Source organism: Chaetodon trifascialis, chromosome 16, assembly GCF_039877785.1.
Source record: "Chaetodon trifascialis isolate fChaTrf1 chromosome 16, fChaTrf1.hap1, whole genome shotgun sequence".
NCBI classification, from domain to species: Eukaryota; Metazoa; Chordata; class Actinopteri; order Chaetodontiformes; family Chaetodontidae; genus Chaetodon; species Chaetodon trifascialis.
Window position 1 is genome coordinate 18,508,241 of NC_092071.1, and position 19,518 is coordinate 18,527,758.

The following is a 19,518-nucleotide window of genomic DNA, read 5'->3' on the forward strand; positions in this document are numbered from 1 at the left end:
ATTGTAATATTGTTACTACCATATATATATATATTTCATTTGAGTCTGGCTTTGTAAAACAGTAACACTTTTTGAATTTCACATTCATGCATTTTTATTGTAGACACACACATTTTAATCATTCAATCATTTACAGACATCAGCTACCCTCAAGGCAAGAGATCTTGTACCTCTGAAGCAGTTACTGTAGTGTTAGACTTGGATTACATAATCAGATGACATTCAGACTGCAGATTATTCAGCATAAAGCCCCTAAAAGTATTTATTAATACATGAGATTTCCACGGCGCTTTTCTATTCAGTCACTCAGATTTTGTATTCACATTAAACATGTTTCCTTATCTTGTATCATGGATAATTCACTTTGTTTCCATCTTTGAGGATGGATGAGAAGGGCTTCTCTTCTCATATTTGACATTAAAGCCAAGAACTAGACGTGCATGTGCACTTTTGCATGGCACGTGTCTGGAATGTAACGTATCTGCCCCAAATTCCCTGTCAGTCAATGACTTCTTGACGACTCTTTAGCGTTGGTTGAATTATTCATATTTTAAGGTCATAAAGGTGCTATCCCTACACTTAAAACACAAGGAAGTCAACTCTTTATGCACAGTTTTATCATTTCTTTCATTGAAGACTGCAATCACTGAGTTGGAGTACTGAGAAAATCACAAATGTTTGAGCATTTTTACAGTACAATTTGAATATGGATCAACAAATTGAACATTTACCAGTCCTGTAGTTTTGTAACAGAAAGAGTCTTTAAATACAGATGCATGATTCCAGTGTAAGTTGTAATTTTTCATTGGATTTGTGATATGGTGCTTGCAGTGCACGAGCTGTCTGAGCAGCTTTAACCTCGCTCACAGATGACTTCGATCACACTCTGCTCCATCGGGGCAGGATCCAGACAGCGGTGGGCAGAGCTGCCCACGATCTCATCCAGCAGGAAATGCACGAGGTTCTCATCGGAGACGAACCGCCACAGGTACATCTGCAGGTAGTGGCAGTCGACCTGGATCTGCTGCAGCCCGTAACGGCCGAAGGTACGCAGGCGGACACACTCCAGGAACGTCTTCAGACTGATTTTGATAATTCCTGTCATCACAGAGACCTGGGACAGCAGAGCACGTGTGTGAGGAATGATTTTCACTGACGATAACACCACAGCATAACAAAGACCTGCACTCACCTTGTTGAACTCCACTGAGCTGAAGATGTCAATCCTCTCAGAAAACAGCTTGTGTATGTTGCTCAGTAGATTAGTATCCATGGGGGCACTGCAGGCAGACAAAAGACAAATCACTCAAGTAAATCCACAATTAAAACAACGACCTTATTCTTCTAATTAAAGTCAACAATACTGCTCCCCTGCAGGGGAAGTGAAAGAAGTAATACAGATGAGCTGCATGAGTCTGCTTGTATGTCTGTCACAACGTCTGACTGATGCACTCGTGCAAGGACCGAACGTCAGTAACTCACATTACGATGCTGAGCTCTCCTCGTGGGATTTTTGCCTCTCTGGTGGTGAAATACGTTTTCTGGACTGTTCCCTTTTGTTGTTACAGTCTTCTTACACTTCTTACCTATTACTGTGGTTCGTTGTGCATCTGATCATTTGTAACCAAACCACCTCCACACCACTATAGTTGCTCAGCTTTATGGAACTAACGTAGTGTAACAGGATGACATATTAAAAATTATACTGATATGGTGAAAAATATGATGTGGCACACCCATAGCTTTAGCTGCAAAAGACATTTACACATTGAGATTTGTTTGTTCTCAGTATCAAGAGTAAACTAGAGGACGTTTGTACAACAGAATTAATCAGAAGAATTAATGGTGCATATGTGTAGATGGTGACAATACAGTGATGGATCTTGGCTTTAGACTTAGGAATGAGCTCTTATGACATGATTTTTCTTCTAAAATAATCATGTTACATATCAAAGGAATTACAAAAACTGTTGTCATTCAACCAAACACACCCAAAACCACTAGAGGATGAACTGTTTCATCACTTGACCAGTGTGTTTGCTGGTTTACCTTGGAGTGTAGCTGGCAGCGTAGCGGGCTTGCTGCCTTGAGCTGCTGTAGACAGAGAAAGTCCTTTTGCTGGAGTCACTGCTGTGCGCTTTCCTCACACCTTCCTCATACAAAAGACCCACCTATGGAAGAGCACAGACGGTTCATGAGACAGCCGACTCATACATGCTGATGGAGCTTAATGCATGGACTTGAGGACACGATACAGATGGTGATATTGCGCTCATGTAAACTGTCACCTGTACATCAATGGAGGTGGTGTCCTCCACCACCCTCTTCATCACAGCACGGACATTTCGTGGCTCAATGGTGTTTACCCAGTCTCGTGTTTCCACGCTCTTCCTTAACATCTGGGAGATAATCAGGCCCTGAACCTGCAAAAACAATCAAATAAATATGAACTTTTGTGAGAAATGTTATTTGCAGAAGTATTTTCCTGCACTGGTGTCTTTGTTTCTCCTCAATAAGAAAAGTAACTCAGTGAATGTTGTAAACCTACCTTCACATAATGGTTGAGTAGTTTCTGTGCTGCCTCCCTGGCTTCTGCACATAAAGTTGTGACAGGTGTTACGGGACTGTGGTGCTGAGAAAGATCAAACACAGAAGAAGACCTGTTTTTAGATGGCAGTGAAGCATTTTGAAATATGTTCACTTAAAAAATCAATTAAAAAAATGGGATTAGTCATATTTCTCTAGACTGATTTGAACTTTCAAGCCTCTATTTGAAGTTACTCTATTTTTACAGTGTAACGTGGTGCATTTACAAGGTGACAAGACATTTACCTGCACAAGGAACTGTTCATCTGTGAGAGTGAGTATATACGAGATAGTAGAGGTTTCATAGTCCAAGCAGAGGCGGGACAGCAGCAACAGGAGGGCCGGAGGAGTCGAGCCTCCCTTGTCTCCCGCGCTCTCACAGAACTGGCGAGAAGACTGGCACACAAACTTTATAAAGCTCACCACCAGGCTCTCACGCACACCCTGGCTGCAGAACTCACCCTGCAAGGAGAAGACAGACAGAACACAGCTGTCACTCTCACAGGGGTGTCACACTTTAAAGGACTAGTTCATACCAATATGAAAACAGCCATTATTTAATCACTCCCTGTGTGTTCAGTAGTGTTATTAGCTACTAATGGAGTTTGAGCTCGTAGGGGGTCGAGCAGAAACTGCTCATTTAAATAAACTATTCACCTTGAAGTACGGCTTGTTGGAGAATGTAATGTCCTTCGCTGTGAAGAGATGCACGGACGCCAGCACTGATTTAATCTGATTGAGAATAGAGGCTGAGAGGGAGGAGAGCAGCTCCGGCAGGCTGGTCGGAGCATCTCTTCCTGAGGCCGACCCCCCTATGAGGGCTCCGCCTCCAGCCACTGAAGCGCTGGCCACAGAGAGCCGAGGCGTCGCCAGGGCCTGCCTCACGTCTGTCAAGCTGTCCATGTAGAAGCTCTGCAGGGCAGAGAGGTACTGCTTGACTCGCTCCGTTGCTGCACGGATCACAATCTCAGTCCCCTGGTTTGGCACGGCGGAGCCCGGCAGCAGTTTGGCCACGGCCTGAAGTCTGCGGTGGAAGCGGTCGAGCGCGCGGACTAAGAGGGAGTTATCTGCGACCCCTTTCTCCTCTTGAATCCTCCGCTCCACCAGGGAGAAATACCGAGCCGCCAGATCATCCACAAATGCGTTCAGCTTCCCATTTGCCATCTGAGGAATATTTTTGGATGCCAGCTCACCTTTCTGAGCATGGTTGATGAATAGTTCTTGATAGGATGTTATCACTAAACAGAGGCTGCTGACAAATTCATTGCAGCCTCTGTCGATGAATTCCAGGATGTCAGTGTTTGAGGTGGGAGAAGGTATAGTGCTTGTGTTCGGGGAATTATCAGAGGGAGATCCAGCGGCTGCGGTAGATGACAAAGCGCGTGCAGAAGCATCTTTCACGGTTGAGGCGGAAGGGTACGGTCTTATCTCTGCTTCCAGACCTTGGAGGTCCGACTCAAGTCGCGACCGCGCATGGCTCAGGAATTTATCACAGAGTTCTTCCGCTGGCTCATCCAACTGTAGCAGCAGCTCCACACACTCTGATAAATCTTTGGCGCTTGACCCTCCATCCCTGCAAGACAACAACAAAACAGGTAGCAATAGATGATGGACAGGAAATGTAAAAATTAGACACAATACATTTCTCTTCAAACTACAATAAGGATTATGTAAAGGCAAGCACAACATTCAAAATACTCAATTTTATTTCTACGCTTCATAAAATCAGGCTGCACAGTTCTTTAATGTGACTCTTTAGTGTAACTCTCCCTCACAGCGGTGCCTCCAATCTGGATGTAGTTTGGCAGATTCTCACCTGAACTTCTGTCGCAGCTCCTGTGCCAGTTTGTCCATGATGGCGTGACAGTCATCCTGAATCCCCTTGAAGGAGGGCAGGTGGCTGTACTGCTGCAGCACACAGCGGGCACGGCGGTGGGATCTCACTGCCTGAGCATAGGCCTGCAGCTCCAGACACTTATTTAATCGAGCAGGCAGTTCAAACAGAAACTGCAGCTTCCTCAACAGGGTGTGAACCCCTGAAATGGAGCATGGCAAGACAAAAGTGTCAAAAACGAAAACCATCATGAAGAGCCCCGCGACCGACTCAACAAACAAACTGCCAGCTCTGGTCTCACCTGAGAGTTTGGTAATCTGTGCATGCTGGTCTTGAAGAGTGCCACTGATGCGAGCGCTGAACTCAGTGATTGCCGCCATGTTAGCAGACAGGCAATCCATTTCATCCTCCATCTTTTTAAAATCGTTCTTCATCTTTCTTATGGTGTCTGGAATGGAAAACATGAAAAGTTGGTTCAATGATCCAGAAAGGTAACAGTGACTTAACAGCGAGTGAGACGTTTCCTCACCGGTAGCAGATATGAACTTGTTGTAGTTTTCATACACCAGCGTCTGCATGTCACTATCCAAAGAGCGGATCTGCTTGACCATGCAGGTCTCCTGGTCCATCAACTCCGCAAGAGAGCACTCCCTTCTCAGCTGCATTGAGACACAAAACATGCAAAAGTAATATGAAATACAAGGTCAAACTACACACTACAGACTATTTCTTTGTTCTTCATAAAGAATCTTTGTTTATACCTGCTTTGACCAAAGCAGTGTTAAATCTTTAACTGCTGCCAGTAAACGTACATGCATTCAATAACTACCATTCCCCAGCAGGTTTTGCAAAGAGCAATATGTGTATAGACTTTACGTTACCGTAAGTTTACTGTTGATTTCTTGTATAATGATTTGTTGCATAATGTGGTTAAAGTGCAGTGTTTAGCAGCTGAATGAGCACTGATTAATTTATGCATTGTTTGTTAATGAAAACTGAATTATATTCCCTCTAGGTTTTGTGGTTCTTTAGACTTTAGATGCAACCCAGACCCTCACATTTTATTATTAATATTAGCCCCTTATCAATAAACAGCAAATGGCACTCTGGGTGTTGTGTGCAGTGACAGAGACAGCAACAATGAGACTTAATGAGACATTAATAAAGAAATTGGTTAATAAATTCAGCAGCTCCAGGTAAAGCTGTTGCTGTAGCAGCGTTGATATGATACAGTGCAGAGGTCACACACAGCAGCAGTGGTCCCAAACCTTGTTGAGGTAGAGCTCGGGGTCGAAATGCGGCCCGTTGATGTCGCAGGGATCCAGGGACTCCGGCTGCTCCTCGGCCTTTCCTTCCTCGTTCAGCCCGTAGTAGAGCTTCAGCATACCGTGCACCCTTCGCCTCCTGCCCGGTCCGGAGTCGTCCGACACCAGCACGGAGTCGTCCATACTGTCCAGCGTCCAGCTGAGAAATGTACGAATAAAATGAAGATAAATAAAGATGACGAGCGTCCAGCTGGCAAAGAAAACTGACGATAACTGCCTAAATACGTTAACCTCTTGCTCCAAAGTGACTAATATTTGTCCGTATTAGCTAACTGGCTTTACGGAGAAGGCTTTTCAAAGTAATTAGTAAGAAAATGTCATATTTTTGCCACAGCACAAGCAGCTAGCTTGAAACCGATACTGTTTCCGTGTTTGTAGCCTATCCGGTGCTTCGTCGTCAAAGAGTGTATGTAGTCAAGAGAGTTCACTATTCACGCACGTGAGGAACGCTGTAGTTCTGATCTGACAATCCGGAAGTGAACCACTGCGCAGGAGACAGCAGTTAACCGGGCTTTTTAGCAGTGTGTCAGAAATGATAGTGATCCAATTACATGAACTAAGGGATGCACTATATTGTCAGTGCTGCCATAACAATGGTAAATGTTTTAAAGGAAGAAAAAAAATCAGCTACTGAAGACAGCTGAAAACTGAAGTTTTGATGGTTTCTGGAATGACAGTAAAAAATCACTTAGGAATTCCTGACACTTAATTGCAGCAGTTATAAAACGAAGTCAGACACAAACTAAAGGGTGACAGGCTTCATCTTTGCAGAAAACAAATTTCATTTTATTGGTCAAAGATTCAAAATCTGACAAAATATATCGAATATATATCGAATCATGAACAATAAACTAAGAGTGGAATAATACCCAATGATCTGCTTTGAGTATTGTCAAGTTATTAGTGATTATTGTGTTTATAAGTGAATTTAAACCATTTCCACAGGAGTACTCACAAAGCCACTGTCTAAATATGCACTAACTGTTGGATCACACACACATCCCTCACTACACCAGTGCACATTACATTACCAATATCAAAAGTTAACACCAGAATGCTTTTTTCAACCTTTATTAAATGCACCTAGTTGAAATGTTACAGAAGGCCCAAGCAGTGAGTTGTTGCTTTCATTGTAAAATACATCTACAGTATCTGAGCAGCACACGTGGCCAACTAAAGCAGTGCAGGAAAGAGGTTAGCTAAAGAACACTTCAAAACCTGTAGATACAAAACATGCATTGCCAAATAAAAACCTAGTGCCTCAAGAAAATCACACACAAGGTAACAGTTAGTGGAAATAAGTATGGCTTCATTGCTTAGGTTGTAGGTAGTGATGTAGTAAACACACTTTTTTAACATATCTCCAGAGAAATGGGCCCACTTGCATTGGTTTATTAAAAAAAGCATATCAGACATATTTTAATGAAGGCAGAAGGAACCACAATACACTGTTTACCAGCAGCCCAGTGTAGTTATCCAGTATGTCAATATACTCACATCAGCAAGGAAAGGTGAAATGGTCTAGTTGAAAATGTGCGAAATATATAAGAAACACAATTGAGTTTTTTTTTAAAACCATTGCAACAACAAAAAATGTCCATTACTGGTTTCCAAGCACCAAAATATTCATTCAGATGCCAACTCAGTAGAAACAAAAAGGCACTTTATGCTTCTGCAAAGTGATTACTAGAGAGGATAATGCTTAAAATGACCTATGTCTTCACTTCATTCTCATGTACAAACACTGAAAAGTATATGAAAATCAAAGTAAAAATATTCTCTCATAAAATCTAACAAACAATACAAAAACATCTGCACATGTAAAAGATTTAGAAACAGTGTATTAGTATTAATAGTGCAGTATCACATGATGTGCAGTCTGTCGGAATGCCTAATCTACAATGTGACATGCATAGTGTAAGTTAGCAACAATATATTGGACTGCTGCGGTTAGGTTACAGACTGTAGCTGACGTATAACAAGTCAAAGCATAGAAAAGTAAAAACATTCTGCAGTCTGCATGCTCAGGAGAATCAAGAAGAATACAGAATGCCACCACTTCTCAAATCAGGACATATGTTCAAGTGGAAGGCAGTATTATAAAGATGAACAACTTCTTTCATGGCCATTAGTGAGGTGAGCTTGTTTGTTAAAAGTACAGCAAAGACAGAAACTGCCTGCATCAGCATTAGAGTGAAGTTCAGAGAGACACCTGGAGGTCTCTGCAGAGTTAAGGTAGCGTACTGTGTTGCAGCATTGGCTTGCTTTGGTGTACAGACTGAGAGTTCAAACAGCATAGTGAAAAGTTCTTGGTCAGTTTGTCTGTGCCACATCCACCGAGGACATGTCCAGTGAAAACCACGTACGTGTCTGACAATTTGCTAAGTTTCAATTTTACAGACAAACTGAATAACCCATTAACATCCCCACAGGAGCATGTAAAATGCATTGTTACAAAGTTCAAGACAGGCCTCGACATGCTGCTCTACATTTTGTAATAATAATGTCAACCGTGGTTGTGTTTGTGACCAAAACAATGGCTGACTAAACCCTGACATGGAGGTTGTGGTCTGGATGTGTCGGAGTTGTTAATAAGTCAGTAGGTTGAAGCAGTTCTGAACAGCTAAAAGCAATTATTCTACTCTCTCCTGCGTTAGAAGTTGTACAATTATGGTATTACGTCAATTTTACATCAGGTCTGACCAAGCAAGAAACAGTCAGGTCAGGACCTGTGCATGTATGTCACTTGTGCTGGTGCAAGTTTGGAAGATAAACATTGAATATGATATGCTAACTGGTATGGTAAAAATACATTAATTGCTTAGGAAGAGAGCTTTTATTGTATTAGTTTTAGCATCTTATTTGTCCAATTTGATTCTTTTGTAGCTGCAAATCGATTCATTCTTTCCAATGAGGACTTGATACTATCAATGTGTAAGTTAAGCATAAAAATGTCTTTTTTATCTTGTTATTTTACACACTCAGACTACATTCACACCATTTTGCTGTTACTAATAAAAAAGTCAGATGTCCCACCTGTGCTTTCTTTTCGCGATAACAAGCCACAAATATCAGCAAATGTTAATCATGTCAAACTCTTAAAAGCATGTACTCACAAAAAACTTCCACAGCACAGACCATGTGCTCCCATAGACTCTCTCTGATCAGTAACACCAACCGCTAAACGTTTCTACCACTACTTTTCTAAAGTGTCTTCACCCTTTCATGAGAACAAGGCACTGGCAGTTTGAGAAAGCAGAATAGTGGGAACACGCCCTCAGATCATCCCCTGAAGTGTTTGTCATGCTGACTGTAAAGAGTTTGCGCTAACACTTACAGGTTTTGAGGAAGAGTTAGAAAATGTTTAACATTACATGGGGATATACTGAGGTGTTCTTGATATTAAAGCCCCAATAAGAGTTAAAGGAAAAAGAGGTAATGCAGTGGTTATATTCAAATGAGGTTTAACATTTTTGAATAATTGCAGTATACACAGCTCCAGAGCTCTGCAGAAAGGTCAAGAAGGTCACGATATATCAGTCATCGATTGGACTCACCGTCTGAGGAGTTCTCTAAGGCTTGTCTCAGACTTTTCAATCAATAGCCATCTAATGAATAATTGCTGTTAATAGATCGGTTTGTTTTTCACATTACTGTACTCTCTTAATATACACAACTTCAAAAGATAAATATTGTCACTCACACTTCGATCCCTCGCTTGGTCCTTAGCATGTTCATATATTATCAGTTAAAAGTCTCAAGCTTGTATCAAGTCTTTAAATCTCAGTGTAAAATGTTCAGGTTTGGTCTTTGAGTGGCGTGGGGTGGAGATGACCGCAGAGTTTAACCCTGTTCCAGACTTTCTGTCACTTGCACAGCAGAGTACGTGGGCGCAGACGCCTGTCGGGTGAAGAAGGATGCAGCTCTTTTTGGCTTCAAGCGTTTGATTTCCTTTCCTGAAAGACAGCGGACAAATACTGAAAATTACTCCGGCTGAAGTTACTACAGGCAGATCTGCTTGTTGATCTAGAAATACAACCTTGATTACAAAAAAATCAGGACTCTAGAATCAGAGTTGTAATATACTGTAAGTAGGCCAGGACTAAATGTAACCACCAAACTCACCATTGTCCACGTAGCTGATAGTGTTAAGTGAATGAACCCGACTGCACACAACGCTGTTTTGCCTGTGCAGCATCCCGCGCCGTCCTCCACGTCCATTCTTGTTGCTGCCTTCTTGCCCGGCAGGCTGCTGAGAAAGACTCGCCTCACCGTCCATTTCGGCCGCAGCTGCTCCTTCAGACGCAGACTTCAGCTCCACACAGAACTCGATGAAGCCGCTCATTAGCTCTGCCTGGTCGACAGAAAGAAGAAAGGACACAAGTTATTAAATCTGATTCTTCGAAGTATACATGATAAACAGCTGTACTTGACTTTTTCCATGGGCCATTACGCTTGGATTAGGGCCTGCTGTGATTATGTATTACTGCCTCCACCATTATGTAACTTCTCTTCACCATCTGGTGGCTGACACAGTCCTTTTCAACCCAACAATCATTGAGCAAGCATGACACGCGATTGTAAAGAAATTATTTGAAATCTATGAGTTTTCAACACAAATATCAAGTGTTATGCTCCTCTGAGAACAAATGGGCACAGCTGCTGCACCTGATCCTGAAGCTCTCCAAAACACCAGGTGCAGCGCGCTCTCCGGAGGCGGCTGCGTATCCTCGTTTGAGGTCAGACGTAACAGGACTACATCTGCCACCCTCTCCAGCGGCAAGCAGTTCTTAAATTGATGTTCAAACTACAGCAGAGATCAAGCCACGACAGGTGCAACCCCAAAACAGCCAATCAACACGCTCTGCAGGTCTGAGGTAGCGATAGTGTACGTGCTGGTTGCTGACACTCACAGCATACAATTAATGCATGTGCAGGTGTTAAATGCGATCACATCAGGTGATTTGTAAGCTGACTTTAATTTCACAAATATGTTCTTACTTGTTTTGAGTAGATCTTTAGCAGCTTGTTGACAGGAGTGCCATCTTCCTCTCCATCAAACTCCAGCCACAGAATGTGCGAGTCCCCCTCCTCTTCAGGGTAACTGTGGTCCCAGGAAAGCTCATTGAAACGCAGGCCAAGCAGCACGTGCTGAAAAAAACACACCCCAAAAAAAAAAGGTTTTTTTTTTTTCAAGAGAAATAGGATGGTTTTGTTGAAGAGAAATGAAAACTGCTTTCAGAGACAATCCAGCGCTCACCTTCTCTTTGACATCCATCACATAAACTCCCTCCAGACAGATTCCAACGTTGACAACTTTACGTTTTCCCCTTTGGAGAATCCCTTGTGCTGGTTTGTCAATCTCCCCAAGGAAGAAAGCACACCTATTTGTGTAGTTAAAGTAAAAGAGAGGTATGTAAATAAATTAAGGTAAACTGAACTTTTGTTGACAAATATAAAGTATAAATTACACAAATTCTTACCCATAATAAGGCAGAGAGTGACATGTGCTGAGGTACTGGTGTAGGAGCTGTGTGGGCTCAGGAGAGTTTCCAGCAGATGTGCTGATCTTTCTGTACGCCTCCAAAAGGTTCTGCTCCAGCCCTGCCTGACGGCTCGACTTCCCTCTCAGAGTAGAGAGCAAACCTCCACTCCCCATGGCAACATGTGCAGGCAGAAAAGAAGACAGCTTCTTTTCTCTGTGGAAGGCAGACGAGACCAGTTTGTGTTATGCATTTAGAGCATCTTATCTGAGCTCAAGTTTGGGCTCGAGATTCAGTTCATGATTCTTTTGTAAACATCTACTGTTGACTCTCAAGTTGTCCTTGACAACCTACAGCATCAATGCCATCCACTCTCTTGTTCTATTGTACTGTGCAGTCTGCACTGTAATACATTTCTCCTGAAACCCTCTGTTTTCTTCATTGTTGCAGGTGTAACAGAACTCAATGCTCCTAATTCTTTCCTTTCTCAACAGCTCAGTAGCTGTTTTTCCTTTCATGCTCATACCATTTAAATGCATTTTTGACCACCTCTCTTCAATTACTACCACTCATGAGGTAAAAAAAAACTCCTTATGAAAAGTGATTTCTGGACTTTTGGGATGAAGCCCAAAAAACAAGTCTGAGTGAGTGATGCAGCGCAGACCTTGAATTGTCTATTGTGGTTTAATAATCACTGAACACCAACTAAAGACTTTTTTATAGTATGAAGCTGTGGGGAAGTAGACACAACGGAAACAGACACAAACTAAGACATTACTGCGACACTAAGCAAACAAATATGAGACTTCCTCATAAATGTATGACCATATATTTAATAGTATGTAGGCAACCTTAAATGTGTGCTGTGAGTACCTTAAGTAAGAGCACTCCTTCAGTATTGCAGCGTTAGATGTGCAGTGCTATACAAGTCCTGTCAAGTATCTATAATTCTCAGGCCTTTAATCACAATCAAGTCTCGAAGGCTTTGCAAAGAGAAAAGACATTCTCCCATGATCACTGAAATCCAATCAAAGTGTCGCTTTATGCATTCTTGCACTTGGCTCTCACAAACCAACAAGCAATTGAAAAACACTGCTGTGGCACAATATGAGTGTTATCAACATTTGAACAATCAAACAAAAGAAGCACTGTTGACCTTTTTCACAATGCCTGTGGATTTTCATCAAATGACAGCGTGTTGCTGCTGATTGTGAAGTGCTTGAAGCTGCTCAGTCTACCAGCTGCCCTTTGGAATATGTGGGTTGAGGAAACAGAGTTTGGTTGTGCTTTTATATTCTTTGTGACATTTTTTTCTGGTGCATTAAGCTGAAACTGGGCGTCACTCTCACTTTGACAAAGCGAACAGCAGGGGCCATTACATATTTCTTGATTTTCTAAAATGGCAAAGTAAAACCAAGTCAGCTGTGAACTTCACAAAATGTTCATTTAAGCAAGAGCTGGAGTCAAAGAACAGGAAGTCAAGCAGGATCATGTGCTGACAAAAAATGTGATGAAGTGTTAATTATCTTAACAGAAAATGGCACACAATGACCCACTTTTATATTAACATGTATGTATGTATGAATGTATGTATGTATGTGTGTGTTTGTGCTGATATAGTTAACACATTTCTTAATATTATAAATGAATTTCTGTTTTTCACTGTCTGTTAGAAATGATACTATGTTTTCCCTTTTCCTCATAATACCAGAACTTTGTGTCTCTACACTTTAGTTTTTCTCTGAATTAAACAAGCAAGATAAAACTTGTTATATCTTATAATATAACCTCATATAAGATGTTACATCATGCAAGCTTCGGAAGTGCTGATAGGCAGATTCTATTACAGAGGCAGGCTAGCTGTTCCCCTGAACCCAGTCTTTAGGCTAAGCTAAGCTAACCATCTCCTACCTGTAGACTTACACTGAGTGGTACTGATCTTTTCATAAAAAGCATTTAAAACCCACATCTGGAATTTGTCTGAACATGTATTTAACCAACCTTTCTAACTTACCTTATAGTAGTGGTAAACTGCTGGCCATCAAGTTCAGTTCCCTCGTCAAGAGCGAGAGACAGGGCTCCGAGACCCGCCCAGTGTTCGGGATCGCAGGGGTATCTGCCTGTGAGAATGTTGCTCCTGGCCTCCTCATACAGGAGCCTCAGCACGGCCTCATCGTCTATCTGCTCAGGAGTGAGGCAATGACAAGACTTATTATTATTATTATTTCAGACAACCAAAAATCTTCATTAAAACCCACTCAGCATTTTCTGCATCACTTGGACACAATGATGATTAAGATGCCTTTATAACTCTCTCATGTCTGACATAAATGAATGCTCTTGCAGAGAAGTAGGTAAACAGTACCTGCAGCTCCTTAGATTTAGGATAAAACACGTTCCGACGGAACTGGAGATATGGTTCATCTGTGGAAAAAACAGAGGGCAGTAACATGTCAGGGTGGGGCAACCATCTGTATTCAGTGTGTCTAATTGCTACTGGGTGAGAACACTGTGGTAGATGTGGGGGTATCTGCCACTCAAGCCCCCTCGAACCCATTCTGCTCTAACTCATGGTCTTGTAATGTGGATGTTCCATCTACACGGCATCTATGTGACTATGCAATACTGGTGCTTGATGAAACGTCTTCATTTCATAGTGGTGAACTGTCACTGTGGAGTTTTTTTTCTTTTTGGCAGCGGACTTTGCAGCAGTGTCACCAGTTCTTCTAAAAGGATCCGACACACCACAAACAAAGTGTGGGCTGTTCTACTTTCACTGTAATGACAAATAACACCAGACTTTGAGTCAGAGCCTGACACCTCATTTACAACTTATTAAGTTATTAAGTGTGTTAAAATTTACCAGAAGTCCATTATGGCTAACCATTTTGGCAGAGAAGCAATCAATAGCTGACCAACATTTCTACATAAATTCTAAATTTGTGTCATTTCAGTCGTCTTTTCCCAGTGAACTTAACAGGAAGTTGTAAGCTTGACCCCATTCATCAGGTACTTTGGATTTTTCTTCATCAATACTAGACTACAGAGTGTACTGTATAACCTATTGTAGCACTGCATCATGAGAGTGGCAGTAATCCTTGATAATGTCAAAAGGAGTCACAAGTATGTGTTGTAATTTCTCATAATCACAAAATGTCATCATAAATAATTATAATCATACTTGTAAGGCTTTACAACTGTTGTTATAGGACATCACAACATTACAATGGTTTGTAACATCCCTAATAATGCATTATGCATGCACTTGAATGGCTGATGTATCTATAATTCTTTATAGAGGGGAGATTCATTTAACATGCAACACACATAAACAGTAATAATAATGTTACATGGTGAGCTCTGTATGAAAGGCTACTTCTTTTTTTTGAGCAAACAATGTAAGCATTGTACATTATGTCCAGCTTTTCCCATTTGGAAAGGACTGATCAGCATATCGTGGACACTGTTAAACAATGAGCATCCCAAGAGAGCTTCAAAATAATATTTGTATGATGTGAAAGATGTAAGAGCAAACATGTCACAAGAGCCACCAAGATCTACTTTCTAGTATACAAATATCTCATTTTGTAAAAACTAATGTGGCAATTGCTCAGTTCTATTATTTTGCAAGGAAATATTCACTAAAATGCGGCAACTGTATTTCTTCTCTCTTTCTCTCTGAATGACCTTGTTTCCAGCCTTCACTTTGCTTGTTCAGCCACAGGTGATTATCGCTTATCATGCCAACTGCTTCCTTTTCCTTTTACTTCTTCCAAACAAACCTGACAGCACTTTTACCTTTATTTACCCTGTCCCTGAGTAAGCTACAACACACCAACAAGTTTTAAGTAAGTTATAAAGCCACAGGGAAGAGCTGCAGAGAGCTGGCGGTGCTCGGCATACAAACACACACCTGTTAAGAAACCAGTCTAAGGCAGGAAATCAGCCCATGGGTGGATGATATGGCCAAAATCTTGAAGCTCAGTATTTTATACATCACAATATAGTGGGCCAACATAATTGTTGAGTAAATTCAATAAGAAACAGTTTAAAATAACTATATTGTATGAAGGTGTTTCCTCCTTCTCCTCGTTTTCTTTTCACTGACACGTCCTCTGTGGCAGAGCATCACCGCCACCAACTATCGCTGGTGGTAAGCAGTCCTGATCTGCTGGCCAAATCATGTTTTCTTGCAAGGCAGCTGGATCACAGAGATCAAGAGGGAATCCAGGCCTGATTTGCTACATAGCCTGCTCTGAATATATAGCGGAGACACTGAGGGATAGCTCCCACGGTGGAATTGGTATTGCTAAATCTCTACCAGCTGACACATTTCACATATCACCCAATCGTAAATACTCTAAGACTGACATTTACATACAGCTGGTAAGTAATCACATTTTGCCCTTACATAATACCATATTTCTGAAGCAAAGCCAGAATACAGTGTTTTATGTGTTTTAGTGGGTATAGTTTATTATGGTGCAGACTGAAGAGGGTGTGGCTTTTTATGTCAGAGTTTTTAAATTGGGGGCAAAGTGAGAGGACTATAGTCACAGAGCTTTTCTTTGTCTTATCATGAACAAATTTTACAAATAATCTGTTCAGCAGTAGAAACCGGCAGACAGACTTCTGCACTTTAGTTTCATTTTTAGTCTGACTCTGGAGTTCTAGGACACCGGTAATGATCTTTCCTCTCAATGCTGTGTGCGGCTATTGCTGCCCCTTTGTCCTCAGTCTTTGTCAGGCACAAGTGCTCTTGTAATAACTGTTAGAAACCAAGTTAAGTGGATACGTGGGCAGGAAATAATGTTTCTCCAGCATAAGCCTTGCTTTATAAACCAAGTCCTCTAATCCTTACATTGATTGAACAACGCGCGTTTCTAGGCAACTTCCATAAAAAAGTGCTTACTGCAGAAACTTGACATAATTGCAGTTTACTAAACACATGTAAACACACTCTCACCTTGTGAAATGTCTTCCTCTGAGGCCTCAGTGAAGCGATACAGCAAGTCCTGCCACTGTCGACACAGTTTGTATGGTTGATGCCTTGCCTTTAACTGCAAATCTGGGGAGTAATGAGGAGGTAATGGAAGTCAGTGAGATGTGTCTGTTTTCCTGCTCTGAATCTTGTTCCACTTGTTTCTGTGACACTTACATCAAAGTAAGGTACAAACAAGAGTAATATGGCCATTTCAAAGGCAAATCAACCAAGCAAAAGCGACTGATTTTCTGTGACTGAGCTGATTTTAAAACTAAACTATTCCAGCTGTAACAGTTGAATACATGAGTTAACATAATGTACAGAGCCTCCTTGTCCTTATTCAAGTAGTACAATACAGTACTGCATAAAGGCATCATTTATCCTTGTTCAGGCAACCAGACACATATCCTGCCTGACATCTTGCCAAAAATATCAGGTATTATGTAATATTTTGTAGCCAGACTCTGGTGTTTTTAAGAAAGAGGCATCCATATCCACATGCACATTTTCCTATCATAGCAGATGATGAGTCACAGTATTTATGAGGGCAAAAGGTGTTGGGAAATAGCTCTTACCAAGCAGTGGAGAGCAAAGCCAGAAGGCAAAAGCATCCTGGGCCGACTCAGGAATATGTAGAGCCTCTCGAACGCTGCGGCCCAACTCCTGCACACTGACACTACCAAGCCCTTCTACTGATAAGTGCACTGCGCTCTCACCAAACAGGTATATAAGCACATCTTGAGCTGCAATCAAACACAAATAAACAAAATGAAACCAACAACTGAAAAAATACAAATACAACACCACAAAACAGCGAGTTTATCCTGCATGAGTTGCATTAATATTTGCTGTACTGTACCACGGGAAAGTGTTGCTGAGGAAGCAACGCTGCCTCTTTGTGAGTGATCATCTGATGAATCTGGAGGAAAACTGCAGTCATCTCCTTCCATCTCTAATCTGAAGATCAAGTACCAAAAACAAAATCAGTATGTAGAGTAACATAACACGTACGTTACAACATATTTTAGAATGAGCCACAGAAAAGTCACAGGTGTGTTTTTCAGGTGTGTGACTGTAAGGTTAAGTATGAGATGCACAAACACCAACAGCACGTCTGCAGCTCCCTCCTACCTAAGCTGGCCATGCAGAATGCATCAGCCATGCTTCCTAAGCTCAACTGTCTGATGTGGGACCTGGAGGGACTCCTCTGATCTACATGCGTGACGGGATGGGACACCTACAAAAATGTGTTTGTTTGTTTTTTTAATCAACACAGAACTTCATGTTTTCTTAAATCCAAGTTACTTCTGTACAACTGGCTAACCAGGGTGGTCTGTAAATGTGTGTGGTATGTGTGTATGTGGTGCTCATCACATCATCAGTCTCACACACCTTGGAATGAAGACCTAGTAAGTGCTTCAGAGATGACTAGACAGTTGTTGGCCATATTAGTATCCTCACTGACATATGCCACTTCATCCACATACTTAGTCATGTTTCAATAAACAAGTAATCAGGCTAATTTAGCCCACGTCTCAATATGCACCAGCACCACCGTGTGGTATCAGACCGGAAATAAGCCCGTACAATTAGAACATCTCAGTCGACTTCTGTTGACCTCACTCTGTTGAAGAAGAGTTATTGTTTGGACCCAACATGTCACTGTCATTCAGCCCAGTTTACATGGTATTAACAGGGCTTTGAACACTGATGGCCCAAACACAGAAAGGAAGTCAATACAGAGACCATAACGGCAATGTCGCGAGGCCTGTGGGACAGGGGCTAGCTAGCTCCCCAAGTTTAACTGGGTTGTCCTACAGCGTTACAGGCACAAACAAACCCAAACAATGGTGGAAATGACCCAGGGAACTATTCAACGCCACTAAATTCAATTTGACTAACTTAGCTAAAAGGCAAGGGAAGCGGCAGTGCAAGCTGTTGGCATATTGAGTTTGTCACTAAACGTTATTGCGATACTTTAACATATAAGATAATACATGTCCAGTCATCAGTTGACAACGAATTTGTCTCCTACGTGGTTAGTTAACTACCTTTTGGTTTTTTGCCCAACAGTCTGACATGCTGTTGATAGCAAGTGAAGGAACAAAATGTTTCTGTTGACCACCTACCTGCCAGTTGTGGTAAATTCCCCTCCACTTGCTGCTAGCGTTAATACTCTGTATGAGATCCTGCTAATTTTATAAATACTGGAGCTAAACACATTAGCTTGCCAAAGATTGACTGTTATTCCCTTGGCTACGGCTAGCCAGTTGTCTAAAACTAGCTTTCCGGGCAGCTGCAACAGTTAGAGTGAGTGACTGGGGAATGATTCGCTCATTCTGAACCACTCTTTACTAGGCGTGACAGCAACGCTAGAAGATTTGAAACGCCACTTGAAATGGGGTGTTGATGAAAGGGCTAGGCATTAAAATAGTTAAGAGTAAATAATCTACAGTGTTCGTGATGGGGTCATTTAAAAATACATTGACTGACAGATTGTCAACTTTATGTACACGTTTGCATGGAATGGGTTCAAAAAGGTCTGATCCTGAGACTGAGTCAGACTGAATCGAATAGACGAGACAGTGTTACGTCATGTCACATGACCAAAACGTCATCATTTCTGTAACTACTCTGGCAGCAAATTTATTATATTTATCCGCTCTCGGTTGTTGCTGATACAGGGAACTCTTTACTCCACCGACACACTAGTCAGCAGCTAAAATTAAACCATACTTTCTATTACGGTACAGTGGAATAACAAAATGCTCAAAAGTATATATTTCTTACACTGTATTACTGTAATATCCTTTAGTCCATTGAGTCATGTATCAAATATGTGGTGACGCCATTCTTGTTTTATCCTCCAGGTGGATAGAAATACCATATGATATAAACATCATAACTCCAATACAAATGTCACGGTTACAGGCAAAGGTTGCTGTAAGCTTCAGCATCTCCTCTCTATGCCTCTCTGACACATTCTCATCAAAAACTGCACACTAACCCTCACAAAAGCAATATTTGATTTGTTCTGACACACAGCGGGTTTGACGTTGCTAAATTTGTGTCTATATGTCAATCGTATGCAAATATTACATAATGGCCAAATCTGACACATTAGTTTTAACAGAAACAAACGACTATATGTTGGAAATGTTGGACATCTAGTGGTGAGCATAAACAGTACACCCTTTAAAAAACCCAAGATCAAGCATAACAAGCCACATATAGTTACAAACCAGAGAATCAAGATACTTACAACTATTATCATTACATTTGCATTACTGAGATGTACAGATAGTG

The 19,518-nt window shown here is 41.5% G+C and overlaps 2 protein-coding genes across 2 annotated transcripts; both read right to left on the reverse strand.

Moving 5' to 3' along the window:
• Positions 1-72: 72 nt before the first annotated feature.
• On the reverse strand, positions 73-6,138 carry vps51 (VPS51 subunit of GARP complex). The gene is made up of 11 exons (XM_070982724.1): positions 5,689-6,138; positions 4,950-5,079; positions 4,722-4,868; positions 4,403-4,622; positions 3,244-4,159; positions 2,833-3,048; positions 2,549-2,632; positions 2,289-2,423; positions 2,050-2,171; positions 1,193-1,280; positions 73-1,114 (listed from the first exon to the last, which is right to left on the reverse strand). Exons 1-11 carry the CDS (start codon positions 5,866-5,868, stop codon positions 854-856), a joined length of 2,499 nt encoding a protein of 832 aa, XP_070838825.1. The 5' UTR covers positions 5,869-6,138; the 3' UTR covers positions 73-853.
• A 662-nt stretch (positions 6,139-6,800) lies between these two features.
• frmd8 (FERM domain containing 8) lies at positions 6,801-18,524 on the reverse strand. The gene is made up of 11 exons (XM_070982725.1): positions 18,342-18,524; positions 17,072-17,169; positions 16,788-16,955; positions 16,195-16,296; positions 13,594-13,652; positions 13,243-13,409; positions 11,229-11,444; positions 11,006-11,129; positions 10,747-10,896; positions 9,871-10,099; positions 6,801-9,701 (listed from the first exon to the last, which is right to left on the reverse strand). Exons 2-11 carry the CDS (start codon positions 17,160-17,162, stop codon positions 9,589-9,591), a joined length of 1,419 nt encoding a protein of 472 aa, XP_070838826.1. The 5' UTR covers positions 17,163-17,169; positions 18,342-18,524; the 3' UTR covers positions 6,801-9,588.
• Positions 18,525-19,518: the final 994 nt, after the last annotated feature.

Coding starts and splice junctions, on each gene's coding strand:
- vps51 (XM_070982724.1), bottom strand. CDS start 5,868: ATGGACGACTCCGTGCTGGTGTCGGACGACTCCGGACCGGGCAGGAGG. Junction 4,869..4,949: donor CAAGTTCATATCTGCTACCG/GTGAGGAAACGT, acceptor TTTCCATTCCAG/ACACCATAAGAAAGATGAAG. Junction 4,160..4,402: donor GAGCTGCGACAGAAGTTCAG/GTGAGAATCTGC, acceptor GTTGTCTTGCAG/GGATGGAGGGTCAAGCGCCA.
- frmd8 (XM_070982725.1), bottom strand. CDS start 17,162: ATGGAAGGAGATGACTGCAGTTTTCCTCCAGATTCATCAGATGATCAC. Junction 13,653..16,194: donor AGAGGAAGACATTTCACAAG/GTGAGAGTGTGT, acceptor TTTTTTCCACAG/ATGAACCATATCTCCAGTTC. Junction 10,897..11,005: donor TGATGGATGTCAAAGAGAAG/GTGAGCGCTGGA, acceptor TGTTTTTTTCAG/CACGTGCTGCTTGGCCTGCG.